General features: G+C 38.9%; 3 protein-coding genes across 4 annotated transcripts; 2 read left to right on the top strand and 1 right to left on the bottom strand.

The window, feature by feature from the left end:
- Positions 1-1,257: 1,257 nt before the first annotated feature.
- LOC131457045 (protein C-ets-2-like) lies at positions 1,258-6,742 on the top strand. Of its 2 annotated transcripts, XM_058625815.1 has the most exons (8): positions 1,258-1,789; positions 3,971-4,087; positions 4,872-5,075; positions 5,200-5,271; positions 5,397-5,555; positions 5,882-6,106; positions 6,195-6,313; positions 6,390-6,742. In XM_058625815.1, exons 1-8 carry the CDS (start codon positions 1,774-1,776, stop codon positions 6,603-6,605), a joined length of 1,128 nt encoding a protein of 375 aa, XP_058481798.1. In that variant the 5' UTR covers positions 1,258-1,773; the 3' UTR covers positions 6,606-6,742. The 2 variants fall into 2 exon arrangements, with proteins under 2 accessions (XP_058481798.1, XP_058481797.1); XM_058625814.1 differs by lacking the exon at positions 1,258-1,789 and having other exon boundaries at positions 3,900-4,087.
- A 3,386-nt stretch (positions 6,743-10,128) lies between these two features.
- Positions 10,129-11,358, bottom strand: zgc:112271 (uncharacterized protein LOC553698 homolog). The gene is made up of 3 exons (XM_058625540.1): positions 11,016-11,358; positions 10,497-10,594; positions 10,129-10,357 (listed from the first exon to the last, which is right to left on the bottom strand). Exons 1-3 carry the CDS (start codon positions 11,076-11,078, stop codon positions 10,258-10,260), a joined length of 261 nt encoding a protein of 86 aa, XP_058481523.1. The 5' UTR covers positions 11,079-11,358; the 3' UTR covers positions 10,129-10,257.
- Positions 11,359-11,656: 298 nt separating this feature from the next.
- Positions 11,657-15,270, top strand: slx1b (SLX1 homolog B, structure-specific endonuclease subunit). The gene is made up of 5 exons (XM_058626129.1): positions 11,657-12,104; positions 12,572-12,623; positions 13,438-13,758; positions 14,794-15,012; positions 15,170-15,270. Exons 1-5 carry the CDS (start codon positions 11,932-11,934, stop codon positions 15,197-15,199), a joined length of 795 nt encoding a protein of 264 aa, XP_058482112.1. The 5' UTR covers positions 11,657-11,931; the 3' UTR covers positions 15,200-15,270.
- Positions 15,271-15,418: the final 148 nt, after the last annotated feature.

A 15,418-nucleotide genomic window follows, 5' to 3' on the forward strand; every position in this document is an offset into this window, starting at 1 on the left:
ATGACACTGTGATGATTGGCTTTATTGATGTACTGTATCGGCATAAATGTCCCGCTTCAGCTGCTCTGTGCGACTGTGGTGCTGTGAAAAAAAAAACAACGAGCGGTTGACCTCACTGTCACTAACACTTTCACTGTCACTCTGTGTTTTTGTTTTTTTTAGGTCAATAAAATTATAAAGTTATATCGGCATCGCGTACATGTCTTACTTTGTCTCCAGAACGGATACAATGTGTTTTTTTTAAGGACATAAAACGACTAATAAATGAGTGTTTTTTAAAAAGTAAACTAAATTTTAACACATTTTATTGTCTATTTACTCATATCTTTTACTTTATTTAATAGTTGAAGCATGTTATTTCTTTCACCTTTCAGTCTGAATATGATCTATAAAGCAGCAGTTTGTATAAATGTATCGACTGTCACATTTTAGTTTGTACTTTTAAAATCTTTTCCTTTTCCTTTGCTTTTATTATATTTTAATCCATTTTACTTTGAGTTAATTTTATTCTTATGAAAGGTGTTATTTAAATAAAGTGTGAATGTTGAGGCACATCAAGTCAACATGCAGCTCTATAGGATTATTTATTTCACTTTTGAACCTCGCCTCTGCATAAAAAAAACTACAAATTATCAATATATTGTCCATAATAATCAATTTTATATCATTTTACCGTTGTTCGTAGCTTGATTTCAACACTGACGCACTTAAAATAAATGTATAATGCACATTTGTCACTTTTTAAGGCCCTCCTGCAGTACTGCCATAGTCCACAAGAGGGCTACCGCTCACACTGAAAATCACTGTCCTGAAACACATGTGGCTTTCCCACATTTTTCAGCCCCTGTTCCCAAAACAATTGCGTCTGAGTCTCTGCATTCCCATTATTTTTTATAGGTCATTAAACACATCACAGTGTTTCCGGTGTTGCAGTAATTTGATTGGCTGAGACTCACCCTGTCAATCAACAGTGAGGTATATAACGTCCAATATTTTGACTTCAAAATGCAACAAAATGTGATGTTTTTCTAACAATTAAAGCTAAGTTATAACAAATTGGATGAGTGGAAATCATCTTTCTGTGTCTCACTAGATCACAATACTTTGGTCTGCAGGTCACCAGAGCTGGTCACCACCAGAGGGCGCCAAAGCACTGCTCTGGACCATCTAACTTCAAAGTAGTTTTAATGTATATTTGTTAGTCAGCTGTTAAACTGTGTCAGAGTGGAGGCCATCTTGGATCCCTGATTCAGAAGCAACCTTGATGACCTGGACTTGGACTCAGACTTTTCTTTGGTGACTTGGACTTGGACTCTGACCAATCTGGGACATCTCTCTGGAGACTGGGCTATGAACATGGATCCAGAATCACGGTTGTCAGTTAGTCCGTCCGTCACCCATTCACCCATGACCAACGTATGGAGCCACTTACTCGCCCTCACATTCACACATTCATATCTACCATTAACTGTTGTTGGACTGACGCGGATGAAGCTGTGAAAACCCACTCACATGTGAAAGAACCAGGATTCAAACCCTGAACCTTCCTGCTGTGAGTCACTGAACCACCACAAAAACCCTCTAAAACCTCTCCTCACTGATCTTAAATGACCACATGTGTTGTGATTGTATCATTGGGGACCCTCCTGCCCCGCCCACATCCACATGATTGACACCTGTCCGTCACACTGTGTCCCCTCCTTCACGTCATATTAAAGTCCTGTTTCCTCGTCCGCTGTTGTCCTTGTTTCCTCAGCTTCCTCGCACGCTGGGATGGACGACATGTACGGTAAGCTCTTTCATCAACATTACCATTGTATAAATATGTCAATGTACATGTTTTTCTTAGTATATAAATGAATGTTGTAAATGTACTTTACTAAAAGCTTTAAAGCACGACTGTAAACACATAATAAGTGGGTTAAGATTAGATATGAGTGTGTTTGTCCATAAGTGAAGCTCCTGTGGTTTGATAAAGAACATAAATTCAAATCACGCACAATTTACTGCGCCGAACTCTTACGTCTTTACTCTATTGTTCCTCAAAAATGACAATGAATGATTTTAATTGAATGAAATGTCTTGTTGCAGAGGTGTCAAACTCGTGGCCCGTGGGCCTCACATGGGCTTTCACTTAAAGGGCCGTTTCACCCACTTGGTCAAATGAAGGATAAAGGATAAATTCGAACAAATTTGACCAGTTTCTTTTATTATTTATGATAAAAAAAGTAATTTTACTCATAAAACTTGACAGAAACACAGTGAAGAGCAGTGCAGGGCTTTTATTTTCTTTGAAGGAAGTGACTTTGACGACGACTTTTTGTCAATTTTATTCACGATATTAAATCCCAACACTGCAAAAAATTATTTAAATTGTGTAATTGACTTGAATTCAGTGTATTAATCTAATCACGCCGTTTTTTTGGACTTATTTACTTATTAAGGCTGAATTATAAGATAATTTAATTTAAAATATTAAGATAATTTGAGGTATTTTTTCTCGTTTCAAGAGAACTTAACCAGTGCTATTTTCTTGCTGCACTGGCAGATCATTTTGCTTGAAACAAGTCATTTTCCCCTAATAGTGGTTATATTTTCTTGTTTTACAGTGAACTTCCTCTGTAGTTGTGGGAATAATACATGTGTGTCTCAGATCCACTGTCTCATGATTAAATAACACATTTATTTCTGGAAATTAGTAAAAAGAAAAAAAAAAATCAAGTTATAAAGAGATTTTTTTTTCTGTATTATGTTATTAGTTACAGATTAAAACGTAGTTTCACTGTGCCCTATATATTATACACATTCTATATTATTTTGAAATTCTGTGAATTATCGTCAAATATCGTTCCTATATTGATATCATTTTAATCTCTACAGAACAGTTGCTTTCCGTTCCAGATCAGTGTTTCTAAGTCCTGGTCCTGGAGACGGACTGTCCTCCGTATATTATTAATATTATAGATGTTTCCCTTGCTCCAACACACCTGATTCAAATCCTCAGCTCGTTAGCAAACACTGCAGAAGTCTGTTAACGACCCATTTATTTGAATCAGGTGTGTTTGTGTGTTTTTTTCTTTGCGTGTGGCCATAACATCACTCACTCACTCACGCCAGCAAGTTCAGTTGCTCACGAGACTGACACCCAGCAACACCTTAGTCCCACATTATGATTTGTTAAATACCGTTTCCTTTCAGTAATCTTTAATTTAGTTGTTATTTTATTTTGGCATGGTGATGGCTGGCAGTCCCACTTTTTCGCTTAGTTTTAATTCATAATTTGGTTTAATCAGGCAGGGAGGGGGGCCAGCTTCAACATCCCTATAGGGGATGACCTGGTCCCCCCTCCATTTTGCTGAGTTTGGCCGGCATCTCCAGGTCTTTTTTGGTATTTATTTGGTAAATATTATACTTCAGTTATGGTTTTCTTAAAGAATGTTCCTTTCCTTGTGGGAAAAGTTGGTTAATAAAACCTGTTAAATGTCCCACTTTCTGGTGTCCTTCTTTTATGTTGAGGTCTCCAATTTGAGCCACTAGATTGGTTTATTTAATTGTTTGGAGGCCGTAACAGTGATGGTGTTTTATAGAATTTCTATAAAATCAATTTCATGTAGCCCCAAGTATTTGTACTTTGTTACTTTACAACACTGCGAAAACGAGATTCATCACGTTAACTAATTTTTTTTCCACAGATCCATTTAACTATCCATCATAGCTATCAAAGACATCAAAGGTATCAAGTTCCAATGCCCTTTTATCTAACAACATCAAAGGTTGTGTCGTGTCGGACGTTATTCTCCTCTAAAACAAATCAAGTCACGTAGAGCAGCTTTTCAAATAATGTTTTAGAATGCACAAAAGTGTTTTTAGCCCAAAACAATCTCATTTATACTGACTGATCGTTCATGGTAAGTCACTTTCAGGTGTAAAATGTTCACATTAAAGTCTAAATATGTGATTTGTATCCCAGAGCTAGACACCCTGGTCCCTCCTCTCACTCCCATCAGTAAGGAGGTTCTTAGTCAGGCTGTGAAGGCCAGTTTCTCTGGATTCACCCTGGAGAGAATCACTCGCCAATTTCCACCAGGTAAAATCTGTACCACCTGCACCAGATTAACTCATCATTAATTCCTCATTAACTCCTCACTAACTCATCATTAACTCATTACACCTGTAGGAGCTGTCGTTAGTGCAGGTGAAGATGATACTGTAAGATATGTACAACAGCAATCACAAGATTTTAAAATTACAGAAGAGGATTAGGGCCACGTGTGAAAATCTGTTTGGAAACAAATAAAATAACTGAATAAAAATAATTCTTAGATTAAAGTCATAATTCTGAGGAAAAAAAGTCATAATTCAGATATTTAAGTCATAATTGTGAGATTAAAGTCATAATTTGAGAAAAAAGTCATGAGAAAGTAAATCATCATTCTGAGATTAAAGTCATAATTCTGAGATTAAAGTTATAATTCTGAGACTAAATTCATAATTCTGAGAGAAAAAAAGACAGAATTCTCAGATTAATAATTTCATAATTGTGTAAAAAATCACAATTCAGAGATTAAAGTCATCATTCAGAGATTAAAGTCATCATTCATTCAGAGATTAAAGTCATCATTCATTTTGAGATTAAAGTCATAATTCTGAGATTAAAGTCATTCTGAGATTAAATTCATAATTCTGAGAGAAAAAAGACAGAATTCTCAGATTAATAATTTCATAATTGTGTAAAAAATCACAATTCTGAGATTAAAGTCATAATAATTCTGTGAGAAACTAATTTGAGTCATTTTTAACACTTCAATGACAGAAAATGGTGTCTAATTTTCAACACGTTAATTTAATCCTTAATCTTGATGTGTGTGTAGACCCAACGCTGTGGTCTCACTGGGAGGTGAACCACTGGTTAGACTGGTGCCGGGCCGAGTTTGGACTCCAGGTCCTGGACTCGGACCTGCGTGGTCTGCAGGGCAGTGAACTGTGTGGTCTGGACCGAGATGCTTTCCTCAGCCTGATGTCCGACTGCACCGCAGGAGAGATCCTGTGGGAACATCTGGACACCATGAGGAGAGGTGAGAAACACAGACTTTTCAAAATAAAAGCCTCAACTTCAACAGTTACTATACATTGAGAATATGAAGTCAAAAAAAAAAAAAATAACAGCAATGTTTGACATGTTTGACTTTATTTCTGCAGAGAACGACTTTGATTGCCCTTCATTACAAATGTGCACTGAACCGTCTTACTGTCAACTTCAAGTCAACAAAGGTATGTAAACAAAGGTGTCTTTTAATGACCTCTGTTACAGGTCATTACTATTCATATATTTACTGTTAATTTGCTGTGACCTTATTGCGAGGAGGTCAACGACCACGTTGTCTTTGTTCCTTCAGACATTCACTCGGACAAAAACGGTTACCACCACCACGTTCAGTATGACGTCACAGAGACGACAGAGATTCACACTCTGGACACTGTGTCTCTTGAGCAGCAGCATTACTATCTGAACAGAGCCTCGCCAGCTCTGTGTCACAACACAGGAGTAAACGGAGGTAAGACAGCGGACCATTAATGTCCACCAAACACAAGATTGTTTTTTGCATTCACAAGCAGTTGTACAAACAGGTGTACCTAATAAAGTGGCTTTTTAATGTGAATAACCAGTGTAAAGCAACTAGAGTGATAAAACTGACAATTTATCAATGGAAAAAAATGAACACACACACACACACGGTGGACAGGTCACCAGAACTGTGTGGTCCTACGTCTTGACTGGATCGTCTAGTCTGTGCTTTCTCAGGATTAACCTCCAAACCTCCATGACGTGTTGTCCAGTGTGGTTGAAGGTATCAGAAACCTTCTTCTGCTGTGTGTGCAGAGACAGACTCAGAGGTGGACATTGCTCACAGTGATGACTCCGACATTGTGGACGCTCTGTCGTGGACGGCACCCCTCCAGGACATAGACCAAGCCGTGGATGAGACCATGTCCGAAGGTGTCTTTACCTTACCGCAGTCACACCAGACCTTCAAAGACTATGTGGGCAACAAGACCGATGTGGGCAGAGCTGTGATCCCAGCAGCCGTCCTCGCTGGCTACACCGGTCAGTTCTGAAGCAAACGACGTGATGATGAAAGTTCATCACCTGCTGCAGGTGGTGATGTTTTGCTTTTGCTTTGTGGTTCCGACAGGAAGTGGTCCCATTCAGCTGTGGCAGTTCCTCCTGGAGATGCTGACGGACCGCAGCTGTCAGTCGTGTATCAGCTGGACAGGAGACGGTTGGGAGTTCAAGCTCACAGACCCTGATGAGGTGCGTTGTGGCTGAATGCTCCTCGTTCATTTGGAATGAATGAATGAATGAACTGAAGTTGTCGCTCTGTCTGCAGGTGGCGCTGCTGTGGGGCCGGAGGAAGAACAAACCCAAGATGAACTACGAGAAGCTGAGCCGCGGCCTGCGCTACTACTACGACAAAAACATCATACGCAAGACGGCCGGCAAGCGCTACGTCTACCGCTTTGTCTGCAACCTGCAAGGCCTGCTGGGATACGAGCCCGGCGAGCTGCACGCTATGTTGGACGTCAGTCCTAAGAGTCGCTCATGACACAAATACAAGTATTGGGAGGACAAAGCAAAGAGACACTTTTTTCCATATGTGCGAGGATGCTAACGTTGTATGCTAACAGATGACATGTAGCACTTTTCGCTTGTTGTCGCTGTCAATCAATAAAACTCTAAACAAAGTCACTAAAGTCAGTTTTGTATTTCTACACAAATACGACACACTGGGTCTGGGCAATCAAGAAATTGGAATATATTAAATTGCCACTAGAGGGCGATTTTGCTGAGTGCAAAAATAACTTTTTGCTTATTAAAATATAAATGATTAAATATAAATTCACTTTTTAACTTGATTTATAACATCAGTAAACATTTTCCTGAGGATTTAAAGTCTCAATCACTGGTTTCAAGTCTTCCACGATAGATAATGGTGTCAATATCAAAATAGACAAAGTGCTGCACACGGTCCTTGTCAGGACCAGTAGTCCTCATGGAGACCAAAACCTGGACCTCATTTACGAAGAACCGAAGAATTGTGGTCAGATTAAGGTTAAGCATTAACTAGTTATGGTTAAGGCTTTGTTACGGCTGTCCAAATGAATGGAAATGAATGCAGAGTTTATAAAATTAGCTTTGTAAACCTCTGTGTGTTTGGCTCCTCCCTTGGACACGCCCCCAGCATCTCAGAGCAGAGAATGCAGCTGAGTTTGACTCGTTTTAAACCTCTTTTTTAAACAGGAAAGCAACTTATTTAATCATTAAAAGTCGGCGGCATGGTTAGAGACACATTTTCCCATAGGTTGACAGAAGAATTTATTATTGCCTTACACGCACTTTAACTTTAAACTTGATGCCATTTTTTTGTGTCAAATTTTCCAATACTAATATCAGTCTGATCCATCATGATTTAGCAATAACAATGTTTTTGCTGATTTTATTTAACAGAATTTCAAAATAAAAGCATTTTTGTTGATACAGAACGGTATATGGTTTAAAATAAAAATGTATTTATGATGATTAACCTTATTAAAAAAAAATAAAACATACAGGAAAACGTCATTATGACTTGATATTAAGTGGCGGGCCGTGTGTGGCCCACAGGCCTCAGGTTTGAGATCTATTTATGTAATATTTATGGATTGTATCGGATTTTACGCAAATCCTTTTTTTTCAGATTCCACGATTCTGACCAATATTTTGCCAGCTCATCCATATTTAACACTGTTTGTTCTGGGAAACTCCCACTCACAGTGACTCCTGTCACTTACACAAGCACAGCATAGACTCATGTCACGGAGATCGATGTGTGGTCACAAAGCTGCAGCCTGAGACACACGCAGGTCCTGCTGTGAAGTGTTTTAACAGAGATCAGCTGGTGTTTGGACTAATGGAACCTAATTGATATATTCACGCTCACTTCACGGCCAACTCCCCTGCACCTTCCACTCCACTGTCTTCTCCATCTGTGGAGTGGGTCCGTGTGGGTGACTGGAATAAGGCGGCTCCTGCAGGGACTCACATTTATCACACAAGACTTGCTGTCGTCCAGCAGGAGATTCATTTCTGCTCCTGTGGGTTTAAGAATAGCTTCTGTTGAAGTCCGAACCCGTGTTTGATTATTCAAGTGTAAACTGGCACATGCCCCCCCCCCCAAAAAAAAGCTAAATTGAGGTCATACAGGAACTAAATAGTGTATTTGTTTTTGTCTACAGGCAGAAAAACAGAGTTTCTCCTTACACAGATGGTACAGACTAGAGGTGGAAAAAGTACTGAAATATTCTACTCAAGTAAAAGTACTAGTATTTTGATACAATTTTACTTAAAATGTACTCAGAAAGTAAAAGTTACTTAGTAACCTGTCCTCAGCATTCACCTGTCTGTCCTCATCATTCACCTGTCCTCATCATTCACCTGTCCCCATTATTTACCTGTCCTCATCATTCACCTGTCCTCACCATTCACCTGTCCCCATCATTTACCTGTCCTCATCATTCACCTGTCCCCATCATTCACCTGTCTGTCCTCATGATTCACCTGTCCTCATCATTCATCTGTCCCGATCATTCACCTGTCCCCACCATTCACCTGTCTGTCCTCATGATTCACCTGTCCCCATCATTCACCTGTCTGTCCTCATCATTCACCTGTCCTCATCATTTACCCGTCCTCATGATTCACCTGTCCCCATCATTCACCTGTCTGTCCTCATGATTCACCTGTCCCCATCATTCACCTGTCTGTCCTCATCATTCACCTGTCCCCATCATTTACCTGTCCTCATGATTCACCTGTCCCCATCATTCACCTGTCTGTCCTCATGATTCACCTGTCCTCAACATTCACCTGTCTGTCAACATCATTCACAACAAACTTGTCCCATGTCTTCAGTTCATCACAAAGCAGCATATCTTCAGAGACTGGACTGAATTATTAGAATGTTGAAAGGACTTTGATGGTTTTGTTGTACAGGACATGATTGTCTTATGTTTTTATTGTGTTTAATTGTTTTCCCCTAATTAATTGGTTTAAACTGAGCTGAACGTGTAGGTTTAAATGGATTTATAGCTTGTTTTATAGAACAAGGCATTTTTTTTTATGTTTTTGAAAGACACACTCTCTCCATCATGTGGACTCTTCCATTAGCAGGCCTCGGGAGTATAAGTGGTGGAAATAATCCTCACAGTTGACTCAGTTCTTGCTCTTATTCATCACCTGCTCACTGGTGGATGAAAGAAAACCACCAGTGTTGAGCCGTTTCATACAGAAAGCAGCTTTGTTGTCTCACACTGGTGAAGTCAATAATGATATGATGGAACCTACACAACATGAAAACACTTTTATTATCTTCTACAACATTCATTGATTGAAACAAGGTATTTAGGTGTTTTATTAATAAATATCCTTAAAAACTGAGCCATTTCTATTCACTGGTAAACAGTGAGATCATCCATGGAGTATAACAAAAAAACTGCTTTGGTTTGTAGACAAAACAAGATATTTGACAACATTATCATTTCAAGGTTTGGCCCATTTTTTATTCATTTGTAATTTATACATTATCTGGACAAATAACATTTGGAGTGTTTTCTTTTGTCTTTCAGCTGCTCGGTCACACTGCAAGTAAAACACACCTGTGTGTGTAATTAATTATACACGTGTGTATGAGTGAGTCAATAAATCCTCATGTTTTCATCATCTACATGTCTCACATCATTAGCTGTGCAGCTGAGCATGAGGGTGTTTTTACTGTGTTTGAAGTGTGTGTGTGTGTGTATTCATTTCTGGGACCAATCCATTAATACCAAATTTAAATGCACAGTGCAAGTGAAAAACCTTTTAGTGATGTAGTTTCTCATTATTCACAGTCCACAGTCAGTCGTGTTACTGATCCTGATTATCTCTCTGCTGGAACCTAATATTAAAGTGTATTTTTTACCACAATAATATTGTGAATTGTGATCATTTTGGTCTGGATAACCATGACGGTGAACATATAAATGTAATGAATCCAATTAAATTCAGACTTTATTAATGACTCAGACAACAAAACAACCAAGAGACAAACATATGGCAGGAGAGTGTTTTATTATCTGCAGAACATTCCAGTGGAACTAAATCCATATTACAGGACAATGGAAGTAGAATTATAAGGCCTGTTTACAGTGGACATTTTAAATGTCGTGCATGTGTGCGTGTCACTGGGACTTCTGTTTCTCCCACTGTTCTGGTGTGAGGGTCTTCTGTTCAAAAGCGTGGATTTCTTTCAGCTCCTCAGCGAGACACATGTTCACCAACCTGACAACACACACACACACAGCTCATTAACCTGGTTTCCATTGCAATATGTCGCAAAATTTAACCCAGTTTTCTTAATATAAGCATCTCCATCCCCTGCCGTTAAGTGAACATTTGCGGATCCTGCAGATTTCTGTACCTGTGTCTCTGTAACAGTGGCTTTCCCTCGAACTCCGTCGACACCACCAGGACTTTGAAGCTGGCGGCACATCTGTTAGACGACGTGTCCTCCACATCCTGGATGAGAAAAGACGACACATGTTGATGAAGTCAACAGTATGCAACGCTTCAACTGTAACTGGACGTTTTAAAGCGTCATTTTGCTTGTGTATTGTTTCTGTAAGATTTGCTGTTATGGGTGTAAATCAGCTTTTTTTTGTTGTAATCCATTATATTTACATCCTGTTCACACTATTCATGGACATGTGCTATACCTACTGTGTGCATGTTGTTTGTTTGTGTATCACTTGCTTGTGGTTTTGGATTCTCTTGTATCATAAAAAAATAAAGAAACACATGCACGACTGCAGGAAGCAAATGAAGTGCATAATTATTATTGTGTGGAATATTTGTACAAAAACGTACTTAAGCAGTTGGTATGTGTTTGCATTGGCTGTACATGCACATGATGCAACAGAAACAACAGTAAGAAACTCACCACGTGCACAGCCCCGAGCTTCTGCGTAAGTTTCTCCCTGATCTGATCGCATGTTATTTCCATGTTTCCCCACAAATTAACGCTAAAACAATCGCGTTAACAAGGAGAAACAGCTAACTTATAAATGTGTAGTGACCGTACAGGTAAAAAAGAAAATATGCTAAAAACGAAAGAAACCCTGTGTTTTTAATGTTTTTAAATGCCTATATTTTTTCATAAATTGCTACAACACAGATGCGAACGCTTGTTTTGATTCATATGTCTATTAATATCATAAAACTTAACCCGGTACGAAAGTGTTCGCCTGATTTCCGTACCCCTGTGTGAGAGATGAGCGTCATCGCTTACGTTTGATTGACAGAGAAACCGTCCAATCACATTGCGGCTGTGACAACTGTAGCCAATCAGGAGGGACATGTCATTTTTGAACGTAGCGAATCGTTATCTTAGGAGGTCTTTCAGAAAACCGAACTAAATGTTTATAAAATATTCGTAAAAGCAACAAATATTTTAATTAAGTCAATTTATTCAATATCTAAAAACATTCAATAGTCTTTATATGTCACGTGAGCTTTTTCTTAGCCTCAACAGCGAGGCACATTTTCTCTGTTTTTAAGGATATTTGATCAGGCAGGTTTTTGGGCTACTATTCTTGACACTGTTTACATGCATACATGGGCGTACGCTGCTCTGGAGAAAGCTAAAATATGATGTTTCATTAGTGCAATTATTAACATTGCACATTTAGTGTTTGCTTTTAAGATTTAAATATCACAGCGGAAAATAATGGCAGTTTTTCTTCGATTAAATTGGATGGTTTTACATTTATTTTATCGGCCGTCTTATTGTTCATGTCTATATTATTAGCTAAGCTAATTTAGCCACCTAACTGTTAGTGTGTTTGTCTATTTCCACAATGGTGGTCGAGGTAGAAAGCTTCTTCGGTGTTTACATGCTTTACTGCACCAATCCTAAATTCAAAGGTCGCATCTACATCGGCTTCACTGTGAATCCTGAGCGGAGGATCGGGCAGCACAACGCCGGGCGACACAGAGGGGGCGCTAAGAGGACCAGCGGCAGAGGACCATGGTATGATGACCTGCTGCTCCACAGGGTTCCAACTATTAATCGTTTATTATTAAATTAATTATAAAATAGTTTGATAATTGATTAAATGTTTGTTTGAAATAAATCACACGGAACCTCACAAATTTGTGATACATGAACCATGATACCAATAATATCACGATACAACGATTCTGTGATAATCAACATATATATATCACGATATCTGTCTAACTGAAGAAAACAAAATGTCTGTGAAAAGTTAAAAGTGCAGGATTTCTCTATTTGTTCACAACATAGAGTCTGCTTGTGCAAAGTCTAAATATTTGAGAGCATAATCATTTCAATGTTTGGGAAACACTGATCAAATACTTCAATATTTTCTTAAATTTTTTATTGTCCAAAACAATGAATCTGTCGCAATACATTGATTATAAAAATAATTGTTAGTTACACATTTGATGTGTTTTATCCCCTTTGTTTTCCCTCAGGGAGATGGTCCTCATTATACATGGATTTCCCTCTGATATTGCTGCTCTGAGGGTGAGTGTCTTTGACATGTGGTTACTTACTGTAAGTCCTAGTTATCAATGTTAAACTGACACCACAGAGACGTTAATAGGGAGGATTATTCAACATTGTTAATACTGGGCAATTTTTAAGTGTTATTACACTTAAAAATATATATTCTTTCAGAAAATCATATGAGGAAATGTTTTTATTCTAATAACAACAAATGCATCATTACTAGATTTTAAACTTTAACATCAGTGGATGCATTTTTCCACCTTATCCTTGCTGTAAATTGGAGTAGAGAGTGACACTACATTAGTAATTCTGCAGGTTGTTTATAATTATGAGTCTAGTGTTGTTCCATTCAGACACAGGAGACATCAGTAGACATTGGGGTCATGGAAATAATTCAAAATGACACATCCAAATCAAGGGACACTGCTATTATTATTATTGTTGTTTAATCAAAAATAAAATGTGTGCCAAAACTTTAATATAAAATAATGTGTCAGTGCTGAAGAGATTCCTCGGCCTTAAGAAATCTTCTTCAGATAAGAAAACACGTTTCCTCATTAGATTAATTGCTATTGAAAATGACTGTTGCATTCAATAAATACAGATTTTCTGGTTTTAAGTCTAGAATAAGCAGCTAAACCCAATTCCCGTCTTTTATTAAGAAGACAGCTACATTTGTTATTCTCAGATTCCATGCATCAAACAGGAAGTGAGCTGCTCACCTGAGGATATCAGGCTGCTAAATCATTTATTTAAAAATTTGAAACACCTGACTCAGGGTGTGTTCATTTCTAAATTCTAACTAAACACTGTGATAACTCTGGGGCAGTTTGAGTGGGCGTGGCAGCACCCTCACTCTTCCAGGCGTCTCTCCCACGTCTCCCGGCGCTCCAGAAAGGAGTCGAGCCTGCAGTTCCACTGGCGCGTCGTCTCCAACATGCTGCGGGCGGCACCGTGGAACAGACTGCCGCTAACAGCGCGCTGGCTCAAGCAGGAGTACAGGATGGACTTTGAGCCCAGTCTGCAGCCGCCGCTGCACGTCCCCGTCGCTTTCGGCAGCGTGAGAGCCAAGAAGACTCAGCGGCAGGCAGGAGAGGAAGAGGAGGAGGAGGAGATGTCCAGGTGTTTTGTCTGTAAAGGCTCAGTCAAGGTAGATTTGTCATAATTTCTCATTTCATTATCATTTGTAGATTGTGTCCCAGAATATGATGTTTCTGTGCTGTGTGGATAAAGAAGTAGTTCAAGCCTTGATACAAACATGCCACTGCTGTGTCTCTGGATGTTGTTAGACAGAACTGATGAACACAAATCTGGTGTTTGGGCACTTTGTGCCAGGCTGATGAAAAGTCACCGTCGCCGAGTATTATAGCGATGGGAATCGGTATTGGTCCGATACTGGTCAAGATATCGGACCAATATCATTTCAACGACGACGCCGATAACAGCTTCATACGTTCATAAATGATCTAAAATGACCGTGTCGGACTAATATCGGTATGGGTGGATACGAGTTTGTGATATCGGTATCGGTATCAGACACAAAATAGTGGTATCGTCCTGTCCCATATACATGTAATATACATACATACAAACATATGTACATAATAAAATTACAAACATTACCACTGGCCAGTTATCAGGTCTTTCAAACATCTGTATCGTTTGCTCTGTATATTCATTGAATGTCCTATATAAAGGTCTTAATAGTTGCTGAAGCTTATATTTTAAGCTTCGTCTTCTTTTTTTTGTTCTTGATGACCTGTTTCTTGTATTTAATATTTAGTTTATTCATTGTTTTTTAATTGCACCGCTGTGCGAATAGTGACCTCTAACTGCCATCCAAGTTAAAAACAGTGGAGGGCGGTGTCTCCACCTTCTCTTGTGGCAGTTGCGACCTAAAGTGACCCGACTATACCCAGTGTCAGATTAAATGTGACCCATGTTTTAAATAAATATAAATTGCATATGTCAATTAATTTTGTCTGCTCCGAACGCTTGGTTTCAAACTTTATTTGTGATATTGTGAGTGAGGCAAAGCGAAACGTGCAGAGGTGAAAGCGAGGAAAGGATGTGCGGAGAGTCAACTTCCCGCCCCACACATAACTAAACATGTTTTCACCTTTATTCCAGTTTAAATCACATCCTGACTTTGCCTCTTTGCCTGGTTTTTTTTCCTCCCCGTCAGTCGTCAGAAACGCTGAGCTGTTTCCACCCGTCCTGTGGAATGAGCAGTCACTTGACCTGCCTCGCCAAGCGCTTCCTGAAGTCCGAGCCGTCGCACCTCCTGCCCGTGGAGGGAGAATGTCCGCGCTGTCGTCGCCCGCTGCTGTGGGGAAGCCTCGTCCGCCACAAACACGGCTGCTTCGGAGACTTGGAGGAGATCCAGACTTCATCTGCCTCCCAAGTCAGTATATATATGTACAGATATATATATATATATGTATGTATATATATATATATATATATATAAACACACAAAATATATATTATATTAGTTATTTCATACAAATCAGAAGTGAATTCAGGTTTTCATCTCTAACATGTCGTCTGCTCCTCCACAGAAACACTGGGCCGATGAACTACAGCTATGAAGGAGCCGAGTCAGCAAAAAAAATGCAAATTATATAGATTACATGTTATTAAATATGTCGTTTTGTTTTTATCCACCTGATCATGAAGTATTTTTTAACTTTGTCCGTTGTTAACGTATTAAATGTTTGTGGAAGAGGAAAAAAATAATGAATGATGACGAATAAAATGATATTTTTTTATATTTTGAATGATTGTCCAGTGTTTGACGTCGGACAAAG

The sequence above is a fragment of the Solea solea genome, chromosome 3, assembly GCF_958295425.1.
Source record: "Solea solea chromosome 3, fSolSol10.1, whole genome shotgun sequence".
Lineage (NCBI taxonomy): Eukaryota > Metazoa > Chordata > Actinopteri > Pleuronectiformes > Soleidae > Solea > Solea solea.

Excerpts from the sequence above, each read along its gene's own strand:
- LOC131457045 (XM_058625814.1), top strand. The coding sequence starts at position 3,931 with ATGTTCACATTAAAGTCTAAATATGTGATTTGTATCCCAGAGCTAGAC. Across the intron at positions 4,088-4,871 it reads CACTCGCCAATTTCCACCAG|ACCCAACGCTGTGGTCTCAC; the intron begins GTAAAATCTGTA and ends ATGTGTGTGTAG. Across the intron at positions 5,556-5,881 it reads CAACACAGGAGTAAACGGAG|AGACAGACTCAGAGGTGGAC; the intron begins GTAAGACAGCGG and ends CTGTGTGTGCAG.
- zgc:112271 (XM_058625540.1), bottom strand. The coding sequence starts at position 11,078 with ATGGAAATAACATGCGATCAGATCAGGGAGAAACTTACGCAGAAGCTC. Across the intron at positions 10,595-11,015 it reads AGCTCGGGGCTGTGCACGTG|GATGTGGAGGACACGTCGTC; the intron begins GTGAGTTTCTTA and ends TTTCTCATCCAG. Across the intron at positions 10,358-10,496 it reads CCACTGTTACAGAGACACAG|GTTGGTGAACATGTGTCTCG; the intron begins GTACAGAAATCT and ends GTGTGTTGTCAG.
- slx1b (XM_058626129.1), top strand. The coding sequence starts at position 11,932 with ATGGTGGTCGAGGTAGAAAGCTTCTTCGGTGTTTACATGCTTTACTGC. Across the intron at positions 12,105-12,571 it reads ACCAGCGGCAGAGGACCATG|GGAGATGGTCCTCATTATAC; the intron begins GTATGATGACCT and ends GTTTTCCCTCAG. Across the intron at positions 15,013-15,169 it reads AGACTTCATCTGCCTCCCAA|AAACACTGGGCCGATGAACT; the intron begins GTCAGTATATAT and ends GCTCCTCCACAG.